This window comes from Littorina saxatilis, linkage group LG7, assembly GCF_037325665.1.
Source record: "Littorina saxatilis isolate snail1 linkage group LG7, US_GU_Lsax_2.0, whole genome shotgun sequence".
In the NCBI taxonomy this organism is placed as follows: domain Eukaryota; kingdom Metazoa; phylum Mollusca; class Gastropoda; order Littorinimorpha; family Littorinidae; genus Littorina; species Littorina saxatilis.
In genome coordinates, this window is record NC_090251.1 from 31,563,776 (window position 1) to 31,580,387 (window position 16,612).

The 16,612-nt window shown below is 43.7% G+C and overlaps 1 protein-coding gene and 1 long non-coding RNA gene across 3 annotated transcripts in view; one reads left to right on the forward strand and one right to left on the reverse strand.

Annotated features, from left to right (window-relative positions):
• The window catches only part of LOC138971193 (uncharacterized), a 666,631-nt gene that overhangs the window by 135,181 nt on the left and 514,838 nt on the right, over positions 1–16,612 (forward strand). The window lies entirely within an intron of this gene.
• Positions 1–16,612, reverse strand: part of LOC138971173 (epidermal growth factor receptor kinase substrate 8-like) — a 137,275-nt gene that overhangs the window by 109,313 nt on the left and 11,350 nt on the right. For both annotated transcript variants that reach the window (XM_070343815.1, XM_070343811.1), the window contains exon 4: positions 6,135–6,229. In XM_070343815.1, coding sequence (XP_070199916.1) covers positions 6,135–6,229 — 95 coding nt within the window. The remainder of the gene's footprint in view (positions 1–6,134; positions 6,230–16,612) is intronic.

Below are 16,612 nucleotides of genomic sequence, written 5' to 3' on the forward strand. Positions count from 1 at the left end.
ATCTTGCGATATGGACTAACATCTGAAACGTGACCACACAATCGGAATGCATCCCCTGAACACCTGCGGTCATGCTCTCTCTCTCCTCTCCCATCCTCTTCTCTTCCCTCAGACAATCTCTCCTATCCTCACCCCCCCCCCCCCCCCCTCCTTAAAAATTGTCAAATATGGTCAAAGAATTTGTGATGCGCCTGAAGCCAAGCTGCTTTTCCTCTCTGAATCAAATTGCTTGAATTTATTTTTGCTCCGCCTCTTTTCTATTTTTTACCTGTGTTTATGCAGGACTGGAAAAAAACAAGTCTCACTCAAATAACATTGATTAGCATTCATTTAATGTTGAACAGCCACATGTACTGATATCCTGTGTATATTTTCCGGATACAGGCCCGGGACGAAAATGTGTCACTAGTTTTAAAATGATTTCCTTGTTCTCTTACACAACTTTGTTTTCCCTAAACATCGATTCAACCACGATGACATGCAAGGCCGAAAGCCTGCCCATTTTACTGACACCATCCCTCCCACCAGCAACGTCGTATACCGCACTGTATACTCCTCTAATTTATGACAGGCGACTGACACGAATCGGGTCACCCTCGTCACACCGTGGTGTACCCGTGGACAAAATGGCTGTTGTTGCCGAGGATTTTGCTAGGGTTAAGTTTAACACTGATCTTGAGATGTGTATTTCATCCAGTATGTTTTCCGACCGGATAAGTTCTTTTCATTTCAAGCGAGACCTCTAAAACAGTATCTCTCTTCTGTGTTCCAATAATAACCTGGAACCTCATGTTGTTAATTTTCGACTATTCTTCTTCTTTTGCATTGTAACCCTCGACAGAGACATACATTGAATTCTATCTATGTCTCTGCCCTCGATCAATGATCACTCTTGCTCCAACAAACAACTCCTGATGATCGAACATCTCTGTGTCATTTTTTCAGTCATCCAATTCTAACGCCGATACATATCTCGAATATAAGGCGATTCGTCTAGACAGACTTTACGATCAAAAGGGTTGTGTGGACAAGATATGATCGTCATAAAACAATAACATTTCCGAACACGCTCCCGGCTCTAAGCGACTCAATAGCGCATTGAAAGTACATAAATTATGTTATCCTACATACGGGAGAGAGACACTCGTGAGATAGTAATCGTTCAAATCACACGTGTGTATATCATGTAAATGAGGCCATGTCAAGCAAGTCTGGCAGGGGACCTGTTTTTCCACTGCTTATGATGCCAAAGTCATCGAGACAAACGTCATTATAGAACAAAAAATTGCGCTCGCTAATTACCCTCGATGAATTTTTAGAACTAACACGTCACGCCTGCTTTGCCGTAATAGATTGCACGAGGCTTTAGAAGAGATCGAGGTTCCAAAACAAGCGTCTTCAATTTAGCTGCCTCGACTGCAGGACATTTTCAGTAAAATAGACATTAGTACAGTGTGTAGGATAAACAGAATACTACATGGCTTGCTGTATCGTACCAGATTTACACTCGTTGCTTTTTCAAATAGTGAACAGCTCGCTTTCGCTCGCAATTCAATATTTAAAAAAAAAACCTCGTGTAAATCTGGTACGACACAGCAGGCCATGTAGTATTCTCTATATAATAACTTCAGCCCCTTCCTCTTCCCCAGCGAAACAATTAATAACTTTACAAATTCCGATAAAGCCTTTTCCCTCTTTCCCAGTGAAAACAACTTACTTTGAAAATGGCAACACATCTACTTCTTCGTCTTCTTTTAGAGAAAGAAATCCTTTACGGGGTGAGGGATAACGCAGGTTTTTTTTCCTCAGGGAAATGCAAAACGAGACCCAAAAAAGTATGACTGTAATTAAATACAGAATACAACACTTCAGAACTAAAATTACGTTAGATTTAGCCCAAAACTGAATAAAACAATAAACGACACAAAGTGCAACACGATGGAAAAAGTAATCTGGGCGTTCGTTATCTTCCCACTCCCACTCAATGGAATCCCCCCCCCCCCTCCAAAAAACAAAAAAAACAAAAAATAATAATCACTCAACAAAACGCGACCAGGCACACATTGGAAAGGCCGTTAAACCGGCCTCAGTATTAACAAGTGACCTTAAAACGCGTCCATCAACCAAGGTGGAAATCTCATTTTGCTGGCACGTTTCCAACACCGAGCAGGGGCTTTTCGGAGCCGATAGTCTGCTATTAGGAGCAATTTAGGCCGGAGGTAGAGATACTTCTGTACACTGAATCAGCACAAACACCCGGTCTGGCCACTTGGTTGTAATCTTGCCCAGGAACAGCGTCTGGGTATAGCTATAAGAATGAAATATCTATAAAATGTGTACTCGTGAAGGCATTAACAGTTGTTCAAAGATCAGAACAAACTGAATTCTATTCCAGACAAAACCGCTGCAATCTACAATAAACGTAACAGTGACAAGGAAAATATAAGTGGTGGCCCTCCACAAATGTTTACAAGTTTTCCTATTTGAGCGTATGCAGTAAAGACCTCAATTACCTCAAAGGTAAACCGCTCCTTTCATTTCTGCAGCTTATAATTATGAGTGGTGTATGAGTGCGACTACACGTGCCTTGGCGTGTGTGTGCGAGGGCTGTATTTTGTATATTGATTAATTGATAAATGTGTCTCCAGGAATATGTTTTGTTTTAATCTTGTGTCGATACTATTTAGTTCTGCCTCGTTATTAGCCATTGAGTATAACTGTTTTATCATCATTGCTTTGTTGTTGTTCTTTGGCCATTTACGTTGAATGACTTGTTACACATCGACATTGATAGTTTTATTCTTCTTCTTCGTCGTCGTTCGCTAGATAGTTTTATTATAAGAACCTTTTCTAATTCCTATTAACTCGATGTTCTTTAACTATATTTATACATAAATGCATATTGTAAAGCAGTATGCATTGTTAGAGGATCTTCTAGTACTGTAGCAGTGTTCAAATGTCGAAGCTGCTTTTCCAAGTTTTACCTAAGAGACCGACTGTATATTGTGTTATTGTATTTGTCAGACTTGATTGTACTAAGTCCCTACACATGTTGTAATGCGCTTAGAGCCAAATATTTTTGTTTTTTGTAAGGGATAGGCGCAATATAAATACACTTTATTATTATTATTATACAGTGCAGGTTTTAGCCCAGTACCTCTAAATACTCGCAGTTTTCATAGTCTTTCAGTTGTGACTTCTCGCGCAAGTGTCTTTTGTGCTCACATTCTCAAAAATAGTTCACATTCCTCCGTCAGATTTTCCCGCAGAAGTAGGCGTTATCCAATACTGTATCACTCCGTGCCATGGAAAGAGTACGATTCAAAAGCACTTCCCCCTTTCCACAAGGGCGAAGCTTCATTTGCACAATTGATTATGAACCCAACTAAAAGGGTGGATTTGTGGCACAGACAGATTGAACATGTTCGGCCACCAACACGAAATAAAAGGAAATAATTGAAACGGAAAAAAAAGTTATTTAAGTGACTCAATCAAGGGCATTTACCTTGCTCCCCCCCCCCCTTCAAACACACACACACACACACACACACACACACACACACACACACACACACACACACACACACACACACACTTCAACAGGGGTCCATAAAACTGCTTACACCGGTATTTTCTTCAGCGTATCACTTGGGAAATGATTGCTACACATTTGGACATGATTACCCTGCGATCACTTGTAGCATATCAATGACCTGTAAAGACTACCACGGTCTAAAAATCGATCTTCGAGTGAATTGCTCTTGCCAGAGACAGGGTGAGAATGTTGATTGGTATTGGTCTTATGAAGACAACCGATAAAACACTGCATACCGGGTAAGAGCAAACGGTGTCTGATACGAGCATTAAAGAATATAACTTCTTTTCCAATGGGTGAAAAACAGACAGACAGACAGTCAACTGACCAACAGACAGACAGACAGACACAAACACACACTGCGACAGACATCATATCCACAAAAGCCACAGAGAGGTTGAGAATTGGCTAGCCAAACGTGAACGAGACAACAGAATATGAACACAGACCACTGCTTGCTCAACTCTCTATCTTCTTATTCTTCAGCATTCCAGAATTTGTCTGGTTACGTGTGAGCTCGTTTGCCCATTTGGGTTCCCCACACTATACTCTGAGAGCATAGTCAGCTCACCTCCGCTTTCGTTGAGTAGGCATGCAGGGTATTTTCGTGTTTCCATAACCCACCGAACTCTGACATGGATTACAGGATCTTTTCCGTGCGCACTTGGTCTTGTGCTTGCGTGTACACACGAAGGGGGTTAAGTCACTAGCAGGTCTGCACATAAGTTGACCTGGGAGATCGGAAAAATCTCCACTCTTAACCAACCAGGCGGCAGCGACCGGGATTCGAACTCACGACCTCCCGATTAGGACGTCTTACCACCACGCCCGTCAAGAAGGAACAAGCAAACTATCTTGATGTTCGCAAGAAGCTCAAAGGGACCCCATTAACAGCACAGACAGAGTGACACTAAACAGAGAGTCAAGTCTGGATGGAGTGGTCACAAAGCAAGAAGAGTGAGAACACCATCGGGTCATAAACTGAATGACACGATACACCGACACATCTGCACAGTGTCCTACACTTAGGTACCTTCCTTCTCGTGTAGGCCATCTTGCAAGACACAATACAACCATTTAAAGCTTTTACATGGGAGACGGGGAGTATCCTTCCACTTCAAATCTGATACGAAATATGGACAGTCTGGTTGCTTCTTTTACAGAGTCAGAATGCATTGCCATTCCTATTACTATTGTGACAGGGAGACTACCATCGCCCTTCACAGCAGACTCTGCAGAGTTGTTCGCCTTAGAAGTTGCGAGCTATTTATAGCTCGCAAGGCAACACCTGTGGATTGTAGAGTTCTGTTTGTGATGGGGTCTGGCGGCTTTTGTCTCTCTGTATATCTCTGTCTCTCTGTATATAGCTACTTTATATTTTTATCAGAACCTTTAAGAATACCATTTTATATCCAAGTATCGCTTATTACCATTTTTAATTAGATGAGCGAGAGTGTGCGGGGGGTGGGAGGGTGGTGAACCACTGTACATAATGATAAAGGGAAAGTTTAGGTGCGCGCCTGTGTGTGTTTTTAATCTAAGACAAATGTCGCCAATGTTTTTACAGAGTGACGTTAAATAAACGATTTTATCATCATCATCTCTCTGTATGTTCATGGATTCCTTTGCGAATGCATAACAGTTTTTATAGGGCTTAGAAATAAGCTCTAAAATTCTCAATCCTGTTTGATTGGACATCGCCTCCAAAGGTGGTTGTGGTGTTTCGGCACTCGGTTACACTATAATCCTATATTGCTTTCAAAATTGGCATAGGTACCTCTTATGAATAAGACGCAGCAAAGAATTACCACGATGCACAAAAAGCAGCCAGGCTACTTTATTTGTTTGATGATGTTTGTTTTTTGTCTTTTTAATTCATTTTATGGGAGGGTGTTATACATTTTCAAAACACAAGGGTGCTCTGATCCCAGGCAAACAATAAAACGGATCTATTGCGATCTAAGCGAGAAGGCATCAACGTGAAAAAGAAAGAAAGACGTTCATACGGCCACAGGCACATGGCACCCCCCCCCCCCCCCACACCCACCCCCATCTCACCCCACCCCACCCCACCCCCACCCACCCCCACCCCCCCAACCAAAAGGAGCTCTAGTTTTGCCAACGAAGTTTACACCAAAACCCGTGTGTGTGTGTGTGTGCGTGCGTGCGTGTGTGCGTGCGTGCGTGCGTGCGTGCGTGCGTGCGTGCGTGCGGGTGCGAGAGAGGGAGAGAGAGAGAGAGAGAGAGAGAGAGAGAGAGGAAGGAGAGCGAGGGGGGGGGGGGGGGTACACAGAGAGATGGACAGAGACAGCGAGAGAGACACAGACACAGACAGACAAACAGAGAGAGATAGAGATACAGACAGAGAGAGATAGAGATACAGACAGAGAGCGATACAGACAGAGAGACAAAGATAGACAAACAAACAGACAGGATAACAAACAGATACATAAATACACAGACAGACACAGACAGACAGACAGACAAACAGACACACACACACACACACACACACACACACACACACACACTGACTCACCTGCCAAGGGGTCGTTGAAGCGGTCGTAGGCGGCGCGACCATTTCCATTGCGGACCTGTCGCCGGTAGGGGTCCTCGTCCCCCCTCATGTCCTCCCTGACAACAGTGTAACGAACCATAATAATCCCTCCGGTCCAACAATCACTTCAAACGTTCTGATCCACAGGTAAAAAAAAAAAAGGTTAGAAACGATTCACACAGTCATCACTTCTGACACACAAATACTCCAGGAGCTGTGTTCTGCACGTGATCAACACGTTTCTCGATCGTACAATCCTGAAAAGGCGGGTTTCAGCACTTTGAAGTTCACACCCAGTTCGTTATAACTCCAGTGTTGTACACAAATTCTGTTTGAAACACAAGTTTGGGCGATAAATTCAAATGTCAAACTGAAGACACAAACGCCTGTCGCTAGCTGCTGCTGAGTAATAGACCGAGTCTGGTTGTTGAAAATTATTCCGAAGACATGGATGTAGCTACACTGTCACTTCAGCAAAACTGGAAGAACATATACACAGTGAAAATGACACCAACAAAACTGAAAAATATTGCACTTATAACTTTCCTTTAACTTTTCCGCCTTTAGTTAATCAGTACACGTTTTAGCCTCGCAAAGTATCATGCAATGGCAAATACACAAACGGTATTACAGTTTCTAGTCCAAAATTCAGCACAGAGAAAGGGTGTGTTCCGCTGCCAGTCAGTGAGTAACCACGCATAGGATAACCAACACTTGTCTGCCTTCTTTTGCATGGGAGCGGTCGAACACATATCTTTGTTTGGTAACTCACAAATGAACACTTCGTATGTTTCAAAATGAGTATCCTAATCATTCACTTCCTTTTAAGGCGCCAAGCGCTCAATCCTTCGCAAGAATGACACCGCAATGATTAACGAGGCTCTGTCACACTAAACCCAACTTTCAAAAAATAAATCGTCATAAAACCTCAGTGGAAAAACGCACGACACCCAATAACAAAATGAGCAACAAGAAATCATTCTATGCTTAAAGGTACGTAACGTCGTTCTTGTGAAAGCGATTATGTACACCACCATAAACCCATCCAGACTGTCATGCCTATCTGCACAATTAATTCAACAGTAAGACCTAATCTACACAGGACGCAGCCATGCTTTTCATTGCCGATATATGTGTTCAGGTTGAACGATGCTATTATCACAGTTAGAAACCAGAGCAGATATCTTACGCGGTGCACATAATCGAGCAGATATCTTATGCGGTGCACATACATGTACTCGCTTACACGAGAAGGAATGTGTCTTTAAAGGGTGGTAGAACTAGAACCCCTCTCCGAGCCGAGATTCAGTGGGTCAGGTTTCACATCAGTGAATTTGATTGTGAAGGTTCCAGGACACATCAAGCAGTTTATTTATTCCTATAGAAAGGATGAATCCCGCCCCCGTGTGTATGATAATGAAAGGCGTTTCTGCTTTGCCTGCACTGCCTGGGAAAATCGTGAGACTTGTTGCGACCTTTTAGCCTACCCGGCCTCGGATTAAAATACAAACAAACAACATACACAGCAAAAAAAATCCAGAAAAGAACACAATGCCTTAACTCAAGCACTACAAGTCCGCCCTGCGTGTACAATCAAAAATGTAGATGAGAAAGAAGTGCGCTGACTCAGAATAGTTTCGCAATACGCTGACTACAGTGGTACAAAATGTTCTCTTTTCACCCATATAACACAAAGTACACAAACACTTGCAGTTTAAACGCACCGTGCACTGTAGTTCATAAGCACTTACAGTTTCAAATTATAGAAATTCCAGAGTGTATAATTATACTACTTCATTTAAAGTCTCGATAGGCAAATCAACGACTTGCTAGGGGTTATACCGACAAAGAAAGGTGAGTTCCGTTTTCACTGATTTAGAAAAGAACTTTAAAACGAGGCCTTACCTAAGATTATCTTTTGCTCATCGTTATCAAACCGAATAACAATAACGAAGTATTTTATGATTCTGCATAAACAAATTGGACTGCAAAGGAAGAAGGTGCGAGCACCTTCCATTCGTTGCTAAGATCCAATCATTAAAAAAAAAATGACAAAAACTTTACGAGTCAAAACAACGAATATATCAGTGCTTTTTGCAGAAAAAAATATCCTCACTGGTGTCCGTAACACACACACCGAGGACACTCCCAAAGTTGTGATATTATCACGGGCAATCAAGGTTAATCCAGCTTGCAGGTCAGCCACGGTGAAGGCAGCTGCAGTATGATTGATCACTCTCAATAGGTACAGACACCACCCCAGTGTTTCACAATCACATTCCGCACCACTACAAACACTATTTTATCACACACAAATTATATATACACGAAGAGACGCAGGCAGAGCGGAAGATGCGCCTCAAACCGGCGACGACAGGGGTGATTAGTGCAGCAGTGCAACGGTTTGGACAACAGGTGTGAAACAACTCAACGCGCGCCTTTGAGGTCAACAGCTCGCGGGGCTTTGACAATGACAGGTAAGCTCCACTGCCACAGGGCCAAAAGTCACCACGGCCTAATCCCTCCAGCACGAGACAGAGAGAGAGAGAAGTGGGCGGGCAGGCCTAGCCTTTCGCCACTGACTTTCTCAATCTACTTCACCAACAACTTGTAGTGCGTCCTGCTCCTTGCGGGGGACCAACAATGTTTACGTGCCCTAACAAAGTAAACAAGTCACTGCACAAACGAACCAACGCAGTTCTCCAAATTAAGGAACAACTGTTAAACAACGCCCATGCAGTCATCCCAATGAACGAACCTATATCAAATTGTGTCCTTTCTTCTTTTTAGCAGAGCGTCGCCAAACGCTTTTTCGATCGTTCGCTTCAGATTAGCGTTGCTCTCCAAACTGTAAAATAAATCTGACATAAGTAACACTGTACCTACCACGGACCTGACTTTCTGATTCACTTATTCAAAGATACAGTAAGTTTATTAGTCACACAGTGCCAGCGTTGCGAAACCTGGCATAATTATCAGAACAACGAGCTTGCAAGGCATTTGACAAAAAGATGTCCACAGCTGCCATCAGCAGGTGAAACCAATACTGGTTCTCTGGTTGATCAGCCAATACAATCCACACACGGTTAGCTATCCTCTGGTATACGCCAACCAGTGCTCCACACAAAAAGAAACTCCGCTTCCAGTAAGATCAAAAGTAACATCACACATACAATTTGCATAAATCAGTTTCCCGCCCTGAAAACGACACTGTAAATAAATCAGAGGCTTCACACTTTCAAAGTTTCAACATTCAAGCCAGCAGTTCACGCTACCAGGCACTATGCCACCAACATAAAGACTCGTACATTAAACACATTCAAGTATTGTTACCATACAAGCCACCCGTTCCGAACTGTTAAGCACAGTTATTAATGATTGTATGGTACTACAGATCAAAACTACAAAGAAAACTTTCAACACAACCAGCGATGAAAGTTATAACCTTATTCCTAATGCACGACCTGGGAAGAGCGCCACATATCAACCACTACGTTAAAGCCTTGAAAAGTCGTGGTGTAGTCCAGACAGGGGATGTCAAACACATCAGAGAAGCTCAATGAGTCTCCCCTTTAGTTTTAATGATGTCTATAACTCCACAGGCATCTCAGCTCTCGGTGTGGCTCGTCATCGTAAGCGTGTAGTTTATTTGAAGACTAAACTATGCTTCACTCCGAATATATAAGCAGAAGCACTCAGGAATAAAAACTGAGAGGCCGCCGTAACTCTTTGTCTTGAGTCGATCTTCTTCAGCTGCAGTTTTCTTACAGGAATGGAAACTCGGGTTCAATTGGACCTCCTAATATAGAGGACGCTTTGGGAAATTTGACAGTTAAAATGTGCTGAGATAAAAATCAGCAAAACTCAGGGCGACACTGAAAAACCTTGTTTTTAAATCAAAGCGCAAACGTGGACGAGTTGTGGGAAGCAGACCTGGACCTGATCGTTATAACAAACACAATCAACTTTTCTTGTCTTTGAAACAGTTTCACTAACATCCACAGATTACGCGAAATCATAATATAAGCTTGCAATAATCAAAATCCAGGGACCAGATCTCGACCATTTCCCCTTCCTACATACTCTTACCAGTTCTCTAGAAAACGCAAACTTTAAGTCAATATTAACATGTTCCAGTATTTGAGTCTATAGGTTACGTATAATAATAACGTACATTTGTTAGAAGACTATAAGCACACAAGTTAGAATCTACACAACACAGTGAGCCCGGAAATATGTATGAGAATACTAATCGCTACCTATCTTCCATAATAAAGCAATTCGAAAATGAAAAGACTGAGCCACTTGGTCCAGCACCGGTTTGGGTTTCTTCAAAATTACAACCTCTGTCGCTCTTTGGCTTTTAGGCTTAACTAAACCAATGCCCAAACATTGTTCAAGCAGGTCACCGAAATACCACGCAATAAGTCTGGCGCGCTTGGTTATTCAAGTTTTCTCAAACTGTGCATGTGAAACGAAGACTAAATCCAACCTTCGACTCGGACGTGACTAGATCTGGGCCAGCTCTCACAAGTTTTTGCCCTGCACTTAAAATCTGCAGAACAGAACCATCATCTTTTCACCGAAAGCAAAAATCCAATTTAAGCTAGCTATTTAGGGGGACTGCTTTCAGACATCAAGGTTCTATTCACAAATACACAGGTTTCGTTGCACAGCTAGGCTACCTTCAGATCACGCCAAACTCACGGCACAAAACGCAACACTTCATTTAGTCAGACAACCAGGTCAAACTGGTACCGACCATGGCGATCTCTACTACCGACCCATAAAACCGTACACAAGCCTCACACACAAAAAGTAATATTAAAAACACCGTCGAAAGAAGTCAAAATGTACCGTACTGCGCACCCCACTGACCCTGAATGGCTCCCTAGTTACTGACGCGAAGTCGTGAATACGAATTGAATGGCTGGAGTAAAATAGATTTACAATGACAGTACCAGTATCGGTTTACAATGGCAGTACCGATGGATTATTATGCATGACTTACGATATATAGCATTCGTGTAGGTGCCCAACAGGATCGTAAACTCCAAATCATGAGAGAAAAAAGGGAGGATTCAAAAGTGGTTAAAGGCGTGGAGCTAATCTGACATACTCAGCGCACAAAAAAAGTCAGACACATAAAAAGATTGAGGTAAGTTAGATATAAATCCACATCAAACCGCAATTTGACACAAATACTACATCCAAACACTCAGAAACCTGAATGAAGAACTGAATGATCTTAGATATCTATCCATATCAAACTACACTTTAACATCAATATCACATAAAAGAATGTAAAAGATCTCGAAATTTTAATACTGCTGTTCAAGGCTGTTGGAGGAACAAGCGTGTCAGCGGTCAACATTTTACATCTGGTGCTGACGAACACCTGATAGGAGTACAGATTGAATCTTCGAACATCGTTCGATACATCCGCGATAAGTGGACGGCCGTATTTTGAGTGCATAGTACCAAGTGGCCGTATTTTAAGTGCATTGTACTAAATGGCTGTATTTTAAGTGCATTGTACCAAGTGGCCGTATTTTGAGTCCATTGTACCAAGTGGCCGTATTTTGAGTGCGGCATTGTACCAAGTGGCCGTATTTTGAGTGTATTGTACCAAGTGGCCGTATTTTGAGTGCATTGTACTAAGTACAATAGGTAATTAAGAAACCCAGCAAGCTACTAAGCGGTCAGACCCGCCCTTCTTGACGTGTACAACGTGCTCGCCTTTGACTGCGCACATGAACGAAGGTCACGGTCACCGCAACAGACGATAGTTAGTCCCGCAACATTACCAGAAAAAAACCCAACGTAACAAGATTTCACGATTTACGGTACATTTGACAACGACTTCTAAAGTATGCAACCATTCGGCGACGATAACAACAACAAAATAAATAAATGACACAATACGAACACAAAATGAACAAACTACAAAAAACAAACACTTTGTAACTATCACAGAGGCACGTCTTCCAAACCGGCACGGTTGGCCTAGTGGTAAGGCGTCCGCCCCGTGATCTGGAGGTCGTGGGTTCGAACCCCGGCCGGGTCATACCTAAGACTTTAAAATTGGCAATCTAGTGGCTGCTCCGCCTGGCGTCTGGCGTTATGGGGTTAGTGCTAGGACTGGTTGGTCCGGTGTCAGAATAATGTGACTGGGTGAGACATGAAGCCTGTGTGTGGCGCACGTTATATGTCAAAGCAGCACCGCCCTGATATGGCCTTTTGTGGTCGGCTGGGCGTTAAACAAACAAACGTCTTCCAAAACAATGAACTGTCTAGCGAATAAAGCCAACGAGCCAGAAGAAAGCATTCATTTCCACAGAGCACAGGGAGAAGGTCGGGAAGAAAGTAATATATATACACGCCGCGTAACCGTAACCTTCTACTAATCTCATCCCTTGATTGTATTCAGCCTAGATTCTTTCTTCGCACTCGTTCTCTCCTTCCAAAATACGATTCCCACTTTTGTGTACACACGCTCGCGAGCCAGACCCAGAAACCGGTAACAAGATCCTCGCACACTGTACACTGACCGGTCTCAGAGAAAGAATCAGTCTTGGAGTGTCAACACTGCTCGGGCACAAAATAAGTCTCCTGTAACACTCGACTCGTGTAGCAGACGGTAAAATGAGGTCAAGCGACGTCTACGTATTACGATTCCTGGGCCGTGATTTCTCAGGTATTTACGTATTCACACCTGGGCAGTTTTGCGCTCCTCTTGTCCACCCGGTGTAAACGAAGACCTAATGGATTGGGATTTTATGCACTGGGTGGGGTAAGGACAAAAAACGGAAGCGCTGGGCAACACCCGTTGCCGGGTATATGAAGGATTTCGTAACAGGTGTGTCCAACTCGCTGTTCACTTGGAATTTCCCAATGATACAAGCGCAGCCTCGTGATAGGCTTACACAGTCATTGCAGTGAGACTGGGAGGGGAGAGGGAATGGGAGAGGGAGGGGGAGGGAGGGAGGGGGGAGGGAGGGGGGAGGGAGGGGGAGGGGAGGGGGAGGGGAGGGGGAGGGAGGGAGGGGGGAGGGAGGGGAGAGAGAGGGGGAGAGAGCGGGGGGATTAAATGGTTATAAACCAACCGATGGGATTTGTTCACGTTTCACAGATTTTGAATGCCCACCCAACCAATGAAGTTCTTGCTCCTGTTATATTGTGTTATACTTACTTTACCCCCCCCCCCCCCCCAACACACACCTGCAAAAAAAGGCTTCTCACTCCCCGTATCACGCCTTTCTTTCCTACGTTTGGAGAAAAAAAAACCACCGGCGCGACAATAAAAACCATAGGGGTGTGAAATCCTAGTGAAATAAAATGCAAAGGAATGTTATCCCCGATCTCAAAGTTAGTCCCGACCAGTGCTTCGCCACTTTTTTTGAACGATACGGTAGCCGAAGAGAAGCAGCTCAGGGTAAACAGAAAACAGCACACACACACACACACACACACACACTTACAGAGTGATAGAGTATAGGACACTTTCTGAATGAACATGACACCATGAACGCCCGGACAGAGAGGGCGTGGTTGTAGGACAGTAAATCAGGGAGCAGATCGCTGCTGGCAGAAGTCAGCCCGTCCACTGATCATGTCGCCCGGCAGGTTGACTACACCTGAGACTCACCGTCCCCATCAACCCCTCTCTCCCTCCACACGGAGAGAAGAGTTCGCTTTCACCTGGGCCGGGGGGGGGGGGGGGGGGTTGACAGAAGACACCAGCAAAACAACAAGGCGCCTGATGAAAGAGTAACTGCACTCCACTTTTTTCAGAGTGCGAAGTCGCTTGTATTGTGTGTATTTATGGATGAGATTGTGCTGGCTAGTTTCAGCTGAAGAAATCGACTTCACCTACTGAGCTCTATTATTTAACAACATACCCAGTTATGTTTAGAACCCATTAACTGCCCCTGGCAAAGTTATTTTAATTCTAAAAAGTTTTTTCTGTCTTGTCAATGTCACAGATAATCTCGGTTAAGTCGAGCAAGTCTAACATTGCAGTATTCACCCAACTGACGTCAAATCAACCCCACAAAACATTGTCACCATACACTTAGTTCATGATGATGAAACAACCCCAACATCATTCCAGTTTGATTAAAACTCTCCCTGTCGCATTGTATCCCACCAAAACACTCCATGACCGAACGTATTAGCACAGGGGAAAAAACTGAACATGTTGCTGTAGACGCCTGTTTAGCAAACACATTTTCAGTCGTTAACGACCGTGAGGCGTATCCTGGACGTAGCAGGAGAGATCAGCAGATGTCAGTGACAGAGGTGTCGTCGGGAATAACTCGACAGTAACTACCCGCCGTAAATGACCCTTGTGTGATTGCCTTGGGGTATGCTGTAGATCTGGTTTGAAACCTGCTCTTCCTACTATGGCACAGCGGACATACTATAAATATAATAAGTACTACCGTCTGTCACGGCACTGATGCTAGAAATATAGACAGTGGTGTACCTGTGGTCACACAGACCACAGCGTCGTGAATCGCACATGTCAGACTATATGACGGTACCTTTACTACAGCTATTAACATTATGTTTTTGACACTGGATTAAACACACCAGCTCATTCGTGGGTTGTCGTCATCGTCATCATTCTTGGCTAGTTCCCGCTCTCTGAGCACAGCTATAGGTACGATTTTATTCAAAGTTGTTGAATAAAACTGGCGTTTTTCATTGCTTTAATTTAGTTTTTTTTTAAATAATACAAAAAAATAAATGCGAAAAAATCGGACTACACAAGTATGAGAAACAGCGATTCTTCAATCAAAACTGGTGTGGGAAGGGGTCCCATCGGACGATACGAATCAAAAGGACAAACACAAAGCTCTCTGTCCCAACAATCAGATTCCCATTGTAACAGGACCTCTACGGGGATATTAGAAATGATCAAATAAAGCTCCTTTCCTTGATTATGCAACCCTAAACCATGACCCAAACCGTCCTCCGTCCCTCCCTCGCCCCACTGCACCGACGACGTTTTCTTCATTGAAATAAACGTCCTCTTGTCCCAAAGGAGAAGCTATGTTTGTTTGTTTATTTGTTGCTTAACGTCCAGCCGACTACGCAGAGCCATATCAGGACGAGGAAGGGGGGGATGAAGGGGGCCACTTGTCAAGCGATTCCTGTTTACAAATGCACTAACCCATTACTTGTGTCCCAGCAGGCTTTAGTAAAACTAAATTAATACCTACTGGAAGATTACCAGTTTCCAGTATGTTAAAATAGGCTTAACCTATCTACTGCTGGACTTACATCAGAACACTAACAGATTAAACTATACATGAATCGCGAGACAAGCGGCAAGAGAAGAGATTTTTGGAAAAAATACAGGTGAATGAGCAAGAAGGCAGAAAAAAGAAAAGAATTCATGAAGAAAAAGAGAGCATGACAGGAAAGAGGAACCAAAAATCTACCTAACAGCAAACTAGAAAGCTCCTGCGGTTCCAAAAACAGGAGGGGCTTTTAATTTCATAACCGCAGTGCCCCACTGCGGGAGAGAAGCTATGTAGATTCGCTATAATCCTGACAGCGAGACATACATGACGTTTAACACAGTGCTGTCCTCTCCCTGATTACTAAATGTGTATGCGGTTTAGGGGCGGCTACAGCGCTGTCTTCCGGTCCTGGTTACAAAATCCGTCTGCGGTCTGGGGACTTTGGGGAGTTTTTCTCCTCGACTGCAAGTCTGGGTTTGCAGGTGGCTTTGCACGACTCCCAAGATCCAATCCTTCCTCCCCTTAACACCCTGCCACCCACCTCCCCATAACACCCAACACTTCCCCGACGACGAGACAGACATGAGTTTTAATTCATCGCTATCCTCTCTTCATGATTACAAAATCTGCGGTTTTGGGGGCGGCCCGAGCCCAGACTTCAAAGAGCGGGGAAAGTGGATGAGCAGTGCCTTGACCCGAGTGACCGGACAGACCTCACAGGTCCGTGGCGACAAGGATGCGAGGAATGTCTCAGAGGTTTCACTGGTCCTGCAGGTTGTCAACACGACCCCACGAGATCAAACCTAGACCTAGAGGGCGAAGACGGTTGTTGTTGCATCCTGAACTCAGGTCAAAATGAGTTCGGCTCATTCTCTCCCTGACAGGATGCCTTGAGTTTCCTTGTCTGGCAAGGAAACCGAATTTTAGCTTTTTGTAATGTATTATTGATATAAGCAGATTCGCGATCGTCGATAATGATTTTACATGGTGTTTTTTAATTTTTAAATTACACAAAGGAATTGATATGTAAGACAGTTTCAAGCGAGCCATTTTTCGCGGCTGTATTTACTGTGCAAACAACTCTAAATATGGCAAAAGTGTCACGTGATAATCAACCGTTTGGTTTCGGCGCTCACTGGAGCAGACGATTTTTTCTGTAACCAGTTGACAGTGATGAAACCATATATTACGTCTCCTTCCGGCAGCAGT